The following is a 9,076-nucleotide window of genomic DNA, read 5'->3' as shown; positions in this document are numbered from 1 at the left end:
TCATCCACCCTCCTTGATGAGAGGCCTGGGAACTTTGCCTGAGAAAGAGGTGAACTTCTCTACTCTGAACATTTTGGTCTTTCAGTTGTTTGGATACATCTCCATTGTGTTGCCTGATTCTCACAAAACAGGTTTTCTTGTGGATGTTTTACTTTTTACTCACCTGATCTAAAGTTGTTTGAGACACAGAATATTCTTCAATGTGCAAGCTTTCCTTATTGGAGACTATTAACCGAAAAATCTTAGCCAGAGAGGAGGAGCAAATCTGATACTGCAGCATGTTGTAGTGTTTCTCTCTCTGTAAACTCCCAGGGAAGTTCATGCGTATGAATTGCTCAGCAGGAGTAGGATCTGGAGGCAACCCAGATTTTGGAGCTTTGATTTTCAGAGTGACAATGTAGCCATCTCCAAACCTGGAAAGCACATGTGGATTTGGGAATTGGATGAAGAGATGGTTTCATTGTTCAGGAAGGAAATTAATTTTCTGCAGCAATGAAAACATTAACAGTATTTGAAAGCTATTGCATAAGATGTAGCTTTGTAGGAAGCCCTGTATTTGCCCTGCAGAAGTGGTCCATAGCATAACTGTTGAAATAAGATCTGCTCAAATTATCTGGATTACCACAGAGTTGCACCCAGAAATGGGTCTAGTTAAACACTGAAGAATGGTACACGTGACATACACTAAGGTTTCCCATTAAAAAACACCATAAAAATATTCTACTTACTTGTATTTTAGCTCCTGAATTGTGCCTAGGCATTTGAAGGTACCTTTCACCATGATGGCTAAACGAGTACAGAGGGCTTCACATTCTTCCATACTTTCAAAACAGAGAACAGATATTTGAGATAAAAACCAACAGATGAACTTCAGTTACTCTTGGATTCTGAATTCTAACTGTGTTTACCTGTGTGAGGTTAGAACCACTGCTCGCCCATCTCTGAGCACACCAACAATAGAGTCCCACAGGAGGCGCCGGGACTGAGGGTCCATTCCAGTAGTCGGTTCATCCTGTAAGGGAAATGTTAGGGCAGCTAGATTCAGAGAATCAGATAAAAGAGAGAAAATCTATTTAGAAACAAGTCACTGTTTGGACTGTAGTATATAATTGCTTCTCCACTGTAATCTATGCCTTGAGAAAGCACATAGACCTTGAGAAGTGCATGAGTGAATGGGTACCAATGGACTTCTTGGCACAAAGCAGTAAGGAAAGAAGTAACAAGAACCTGCAGGTAAGAATACAATGCTGTCTGTGTAGGGCACAGCTACAGGGAAGCGAATGCTTATTCTGGGCAGCCATGCTTGTAAGAGGAGAATGAGTTCTCACCAAGTAATTTTCTTACATAAACATACAGGACATTGCTCAACCCGAGAAACTAATGTAGTTACCCTGATTTACACCTGCTAAGAATCTGGTCCTGCATAAGTCAGTTAACTCAGTTAGTGTCAAAAAATGTAAAGAAAATCTTGGATAGAAAAATTTTCGTTGAACATTTTGTCTTAAGAAATTATGAGAAAACATTTTATCTGACTGTTTCCTATGCAGTCAGAATACACGTAAAGGTGTATTAAATCGCACTGAGAACCATGCTACTAAAATTTTATTAAAGTACGTCTTTTTAGCCTACAGATTAAGGTGGTACAGTATAATCCAAAGAATTTTTGTAGTAATTGCATATAGAATTTCTCTTTAAATATGCAATTATCTGATAACTTATTTTGATAAGAACTACATTTCAGCATTTGTATAGTTTCATATAAATCTGTGTAATTTATTCCAAAGATATTAAAGGCTGCAAAAGGGTAGCTATCTTCCTCTATTCTGCTAGAGATGGCAGCAAGGTATTTGCCAGAAGATCATCTTTTACATGAGCAACTACACTCTGACAACAAGTGGCTGACCGAAACCAAACAAGGATTTAAATTCGGATTTATCTGGATTATAGATTTTATCTCAAAACATTCTTTGTTGAAGATCTTTCTTTCATAATTACTTAAGATCCATTGGAAACATAGTTATGCATCCCAGTCTATGCCTGAAATTAAAGAACTCAAAATTAAAACAGATGTAAGTTGAGGGCAGAAACGAGCTTGCCAGGACTGTCATAAACCTCTTTGTACCTCTTTAGCAGGCAGTGTCACGAGGTGTTCCACTGTACTGTCACAGAGCTGTGACATGACTCTTACCAGCAAGACGAGTGGTGGGCAGCCGATCAGCGCAATGGCAGTGGAGAGCTTGCGCTTGTTGCCCCCGCTGTAGGTGCCAGCCAGGTGGTCTGCGTACAGAGGAAGGCCCAGCTTCTGGATGCCCCACTCAGCGACCTGTGAGAAAGACTATGTTTTTCACACAGCAGCTAATGCATAACAGACAGGATTGCTGATACATTGCTCTTCTGGCAGAAACATGACACTACCCTGGGTTTTAGCATATTCATCCTGGAACTGGACCAGGAAAGTACAAAAAATTTACGATGATGATGATGATGAGGGGAGTTCCAACTACTTGAGCGAAAGCCATAAAGCAACCTCAGCGGTAGACTTCCTATCTGCAAGAATTTAAATTATTTTCTTCTGGAATCTTCACGTTTTCTTTCTTATACATAAACAACTTTAAAGACAAGAACAAAAGAGCAACCAGTGCAGTTCTGAGTCATAGCAATTGCATCTTTAGCCTTCCACCTTTGCTGCCACAGTTTTGCAAGTACCACTAATGCCTGAGAACCTGCATTTGTTAGTGCAGTCTTGTACTTAACTGTCTAAATGACAGGAACCACTTCCAGGACTTCAACACACAGGATGGCAAGTCCACTTTGGAAATTCTGTCCTGTTATGAACGCAGTTAATCATCACAAATAATCCCTGTAACTATCAAAAGCAAGATTACTTTACCCTCTTGATTTCCTCTGCTGGAACCCCCCGCAGGCGTGCATATAAGTAGAGATGTTCTCGTCCTGTGAGCAGGTCATCAATGGCATCAAACTGAGGGCAGTATCCCATGTTTTGATGGACATGAGAAATTTGGGTCAATATACTGGAGAAACAAAGGAAAGAATCTTAGTTCTGTAATACTAGCTTTAAGATAAAGAAGAACAGTTTGAATTAAATCTTTATTTTCTGGGGCAACAACTCTCTTAAGAGGAGAATGAATTCTTCCAGATAAAATGTTCTACTAAAATATTTGTCTGTATATTAGAGCAAGGAGTATATTCTTAAGTCATCTCTGTCCTGGCTAAGTGTAAGCCCATTTCCCCTCACCCATTTTCCTGTGTAAGTATAGGCTAACTTAACAAGAAGTTCTTTAAACAGCAACTCAGACCTTATTTTTTGAGAATGGTGTTTATTTCTAGAACAAAAAAAGTAGTTGATTTTAACTCAGAGTGGTCACTAGGAACAGACAGGCAGGACACAAAGGCTAACACTTTGTTGGTAGCAGGAGAAGTACAAAATCACAGAGCGGTTGTGGTTGGAAGGGGGCTCTGGAGGTCACCTTGTCCACCAACCCTGCTCAGGCTCACCTAGAGCAGGGTGCCCAGGGCCATATCCTGGCAACAAAACAGTTATTGTTCAAATCACATTGATGGACAAAGAATCAAATCCCAACTACATCTAAGAAACCAAGGCAGTTAGTTTACCTGGAAGTAAACTAACATAAGCACACACTAGATCACACTGTACTAACTTATGCCATTATGCCAGCTCTGTGTAAACAAAGATGCTAGAAACAGCCAGAGGAAAATCCCAAAGCTCAGATCAAAGTACCATGCTGGACTGGTTGTCTTATGTTTGTGAGCTCTTTTCACTAGATCTGATTGCCTTGTCCCACTGTTGGCACTACTACAACTTAGCCACAGATTCTAAACAGAGTGTTAAAGGTATAAAATACTTTATGTGTGTTAGCTGTGGTCTCAGTGCCATAGAGCTGCTAGGTCACTGAGAGTATGATCTGGACAGTTCTACTCCACTAACTGGATTATCACAGGGGTTTTTTTAAGGTACTTGCCTATTGCCAGCCACTATAGCATCTCCAGATGTCACATCAGTATCTCCAGTCAGCATTTTGAATGTTGTTGTTTTGCCAGCCCCATTCACTCCCAAAAGGCCAAAGCACTAAATTGCAAAATTTATAATATTCTTTAGTATTTCCAACTTGCAAATCAGTAGTTGCATAAAATCTGAACTGATCCATGGAATGTAATCTAGTGTTATTGAATAACCTACCTCTCCAGGACGGATGCCAACACAGAGTCTGTCCACTGCAGGCTTGCGCTGACCTGCATAAATCTATATTGATGGGGGAAAAAAAGAGAAAATTCCTATTTCAAGACATCTACAGCAAAGAAAATCTTATAAATTTTTTTAGTTTAATGCTTTTGGGATGAGGTAACTTTAGAACTAAGGAGTAAATAAAAAAATTAATAAGTGTAAGCATTCTACAAGGTCAGAATTTATTTACATTAAATAAACCTATGATGATCCCTAAAAATACCAGTTTTTCTGCTTTTCTACAACCATTTATTTCATATATTTAGCACTAGGAGACAGACTGAATGCTTTGCTGGGACAAAGTATCACAGAATATTCTGAGTTGGAAGGGACCCACAAGGATCATTGAGTCCAGCTCTTAAGTGAATGGTCCATACAGGGAGTGAACCCACAATGCTGGCATCGTCAGCACCAAGGCTCTAACCAGTCTGAGCCAGTTTCAGGGGATCTCTGACAAGCAAACCAAAGTGGAACAATACAGCAAGATAGGCTGAAGAATGACACCCCAGTTATCTATTCATGAGATCCCAGTAATGTGTGTAATCTTTATATTTGTGTAGCTCAAGCTTGCATGCATTCTTATAGCATAACTCAGACACCTTCAATGTCTGGAAAGAAGATAGATTAGGAATAACTGTAGTTCTGGATGTGAAAACAACCAAATAGTTTACTTGAGATTGAAACTCACCTATGGAAAAAAAAAGCAATGTAGAAAAAAACACTGGTAGTAGAAATGGACAGTCAATAGATAAGTCATGTCAGATCAATAGAGGTAAAAACCCCAACTTAAGCAGGGAGAGTTGCATTGTCCTTGCAGGACTTCACTATTTATTTCTAGTCAAAGGAAATAACCTTGACTTCTAAAATGTTTATTATTTTCTAAGGCACGAGGTTGATTTTGAAAACAATACAACCTGAATCCACAGCTGAAGTACATTCTGAAAGAATGAATTTACATTAGACTTATTTGTTTCATTCTTCTCAAAATATTACCTTGGTCAATTCCTGTAATTCTAAGATATCTCTTCTGTTTTCTCCATTCATAATTCTTTTTCTTTCTTCTGCAACATCCTCATCTTCACAAATAATAGGTGACATGGCAGTCTCAGCAAACCTGGAAAAAACCAAGATACTGAGTTGCTCTGGGTGCAGAATAACAGAATAACAGCGTGAAACTATGGCTAATCAATTGCCAAAAATGTGACTAGTGGAAGTAGTGAGATTGAAACTTCACAGCATGACATTGGCTGGAATATTCACACTGTTGGGAGAATCCCTGACCTCTGAAAGTTAATCTCTAAATGCTAAAAAGGGAGGAAATTACTCTCTCAAAAGAACATGCTTTGTCAGTCAGTGATATGACAAAAACAGCCCCTAAGCCACAGCTTTCACTCTTTTGCTGCTCTTAGTAGCTAGTGATAGTTCCATGGAAGTTTTGAGTAGCTCTGTCTGTAAAATGGTATTTTTATAGTTGTACCAATTAGTACTCTCATTGGCAATCTTGAACAGGACTGAATGACCCACTCACACCTGTTTTCATCAAGGAAGAGGCACACCAGTAAAGCAGAGAGGGGAAGTTTGCACAGTGTCCAGGCTACAACTGTCCTGTGCCATAGACTGGAATTGCTGTCTTGGGATGTCAGGCTAGTACCTCATGACAGTACTTAGGACACTACAAACTTTCCAACTAATTTTAAAATCTCACTATTACAGTATCTTAAATGAAAAAATATTACATTACAGTCTTACTTCAAAAAAAATCAACTTTTAAAGTAAAATATTCTTAAATCCTGTCAAGATAATGAACATTTTTAAAAGCTTTCTTGACTCAGGGTATCAATAAATTAAGGTGAGATCAGTCAAGTAAATAGAAAAGTAAAAAGCTGACAAATTCAGAGAAAAAATAAAAAAAAAAAAAAGAAAAAGAGAGACATAGAAACATAAAAAAGACACTCATCCTGTTAACAAAGGAACATTAATAGAAGCTTTTAGACAAACCATCTTGTGGAGAACAAACGGCGCTGCATAAGGAGATTCAGAATGAAGTACACAACCCCTTGAACAGCCATGGCAACCAGGTTCTTTCCAACAAAGTCCCACTGAAAGGGATTGGAAACATGCTCCTCGCCTTTGGAGAAAGAGCACCAGAAAGAAAGGTGAAATACTGCTAGAAAAAAACCACTGCTCTTCAGAACAGGCCTAATCCTAACGGTTTACTGCACTTTATTTCCTCATGATCAGTTAACAGTTTTCATTTTTCAGTGTCTTACAAAGATTCTTAACAAAATGCACTCCAAGCTCAGCTGCTGCATAAGAGTAAAAATAAATATAAGCTCTCTGAATATACACTAATTTAGGTACCATAACATGAAACTTGCATAGATTGTGTGAAAAGACACCTATTTTCTGAATAAAAATATGAGTTCTGCTCAATAAAAATATGAGATGAGTTCTGCTGTATGACTATTCTTTTAATAAGTTGTCTGCTATTCTTTTAATAAATTGTCTGATATCAAAGGCAATCACATCCTAAGAGGATGTATTTGAAGAACAACAGTCACTTTAAACATTAACCAAAGAATTCAAATGAAATGACATAATATATCCTCCTGTAATGATCTAAGGAATTCTGAACAAAGGATAAAAAGACACCAGAGTCTGGCACTGCACAAATGGGTCCATTTCCAATGCAAACTACTGGTTGAGCCGTAGAGTTCTGGCAGCGATATCAGAAGCTGTCTTTCTTCAGAGAAGGTGAACTTTCATAGTCCTCATCCATCTGATGATGTGAGAGGTGAGAATTTCAGAAACATTACTACTTTTCCAAGATAACACTTCCAAACATCTCATCCAAGGTCAGGACGCATGACATGGATATAACTTGTTGCTTACTGGCTTTACTTACCAAACCTTGCATATACTTCAGTCACAGCTTGGTTCATGGCCAAGTCGATGAGCCCACGGCCCAGGCAAAAATGTGGGAAGACAAGCAGTACATTTTTCAATGTTTTGTTAAACTTCAGCAAAGACTATAAGAAACAGAAACAACATAATAAGCTGTTGAAACCAGATTGGCTTAAGAAAACAGCAACATAAGTGAAAAGTTTTTTGCCATGTCAGAGAAACTGGATGTTCTGTGCTCTTACAACAGAGAAAACACAGAGTATTTATCAAGTTACATGCAAAGCAACATAAAACGCAGCACAGGAGAATGCTGGCATACATTGCACCAGAGAAGGTGCTTTTCAAAAACTGTCAAAGAGGAGAAAAAATAGTCTTTGTAATGAAGTATTACTCTATGTAGCGGAGATAATGTAATTCTGGTGGTAACATGTACAGATGCTGTGGGGCTGTGTTTTGGATTTGTGCTGAAAACAGTGTTGATAACACAAGGATGTTTTAACTGTTCCTGAGCTGTGCTTGCACAGTGTCAAGGCCCTTTCTGTTCCTCACCCCATCTCACCAGCAAGGAGGTTAGGGGTGCACAAAGAGCTGGGAGGGGACACAACTAGGACAACTGACCCCAACTGACCCAAAGGACATCCCAGACCATATAGTGCCATGCTCAGCACATAAAGCTCGGGGCAAAAGAAGCAAGAGGGGGACATTCAGAGTTACAGCATCTGTCTTTCCAAGTAACCTTTATGTGTGATGAAGCCCTGCTTTCCTGGAGATGGCTGAACATCTGCCTGCCAATGGGACATCGTAAATGAATTCCTTTTTTTTTATTTGCTTGTGCATGCAGCTTCTGCTTTACCTATTAATCTGTCTTTATCTAAACCCATGAGTTTTCTCACTTTTAGTCTTCTGATTCTTTACCCCATTCCATGGGACGTGTGTGTGTGGTGTGTAGTGAGTAAGCGACTGTGTGGGGCTTGGTTGATGGCTGGGATGAAATCATGACAATAGTCAGAGCTGCCACAATACTGAAAAGTACTAGTGTCTGGGCATAAATACACAGTAGACTTTAGTGCAAACAGTGTAAGTGCCAGCAGCAGTCTAGCTGCATGAGCACTGAATCCAGAGAAGGGCCATCTTCCCTCTGGAGATATGTCTATAACACATACATCTTTTCAAAGGTAAGAATGCTGCCATGATGTCCCACAGACTGAATGGCACTAGACTGAACCCTGTGCTATCAAGAAGCACGTCTGTGAACGCAGGAACAGCAGGGACAGTATTGTCAAGTTGGCCCTTGAAACCATGAATTTAACCAAGATCTGTTTCTCCTTTATAGCAAAGAACAATGCTTGCTCAGCACAAAGTGTTTGAAAATGCACTATCAGTAATGATAGCTAATTGCACTGCTGTCAGATGTGGAAGGGGTGTCAAACGTAATGGTCAGAGCTTGAGCAACTGTAGAGGTGATAGCAGTAGTGCATACAAGACATCAGCACTTCATAAACTGATCTCTTAGCCTCTCTAAGAACTAATTTCGACACTTGCTGTATTCTGTCACGTTCCTGGTGGTGTTAAATTCATTTTTTGGACAGTTCTCAAAATGCTACTGTAAGTAGAACATCTCCTCTAACACAATAAAACCAGCAGGAGTAAGTGCCTACCATCTACATCTTCCCACACAACACAGGCTGCAGAAGCAAGCATGAAGTGCTGTGCTGTCACCTCCCCAACTGGGAAAGTGTACAGAAGTTTGCTCTTAGGTATGAAAAACACTCAGTGTCATTCCTTGCGTGCGCAGCCCTAAATACCAATTGCTCTGAGTCACTTCTCTGGGAAGTGACTGCTCACCTGTACTGCAGTTACTCAGCAAGTTCCTCAGTCATTTATTGCCAGAAAAAAATGGTAATGTAG

General features: G+C 39.5%; 1 protein-coding gene across 1 annotated transcript in view; it reads right to left on the bottom strand.

Moving 5' to 3' along the window:
* Window positions 1-9,076, bottom strand: part of ABCA4 (ATP binding cassette subfamily A member 4) — a 72,485-nt gene that overhangs the window by 1,905 nt on the left and 61,504 nt on the right. The window contains exons 42-51 of the mRNA XM_027651430.1: window positions 7,170-7,293; window positions 6,263-6,392; window positions 5,258-5,378; window positions 4,220-4,282; window positions 4,002-4,108; window positions 2,891-3,032; window positions 2,189-2,323; window positions 909-1,012; window positions 729-821; window positions 164-413 (exon numbers count right to left, since the gene is read on the bottom strand). Coding sequence (XP_027507231.1) covers window positions 164-413; window positions 729-821; window positions 909-1,012; window positions 2,189-2,323; window positions 2,891-3,032; window positions 4,002-4,108; window positions 4,220-4,282; window positions 5,258-5,378; window positions 6,263-6,392; window positions 7,170-7,293 — 1,269 coding nt within the window. The remainder of the gene's footprint in view (window positions 1-163; window positions 414-728; window positions 822-908; window positions 1,013-2,188; window positions 2,324-2,890; window positions 3,033-4,001; window positions 4,109-4,219; window positions 4,283-5,257; window positions 5,379-6,262; window positions 6,393-7,169; window positions 7,294-9,076) is intronic.

The sequence above is a fragment of the Corapipo altera genome, unplaced genomic scaffold, assembly GCF_003945725.1.
Source record: "Corapipo altera isolate COAL_440 unplaced genomic scaffold, ASM394572v1 57, whole genome shotgun sequence".
NCBI lineage: Eukaryota > Metazoa > Chordata > Aves > Passeriformes > Pipridae > Corapipo > Corapipo altera.
Note: the sequence above shows the minus strand (reverse complement) of the source record. Positions and strands in the feature narration are given on the sequence as shown.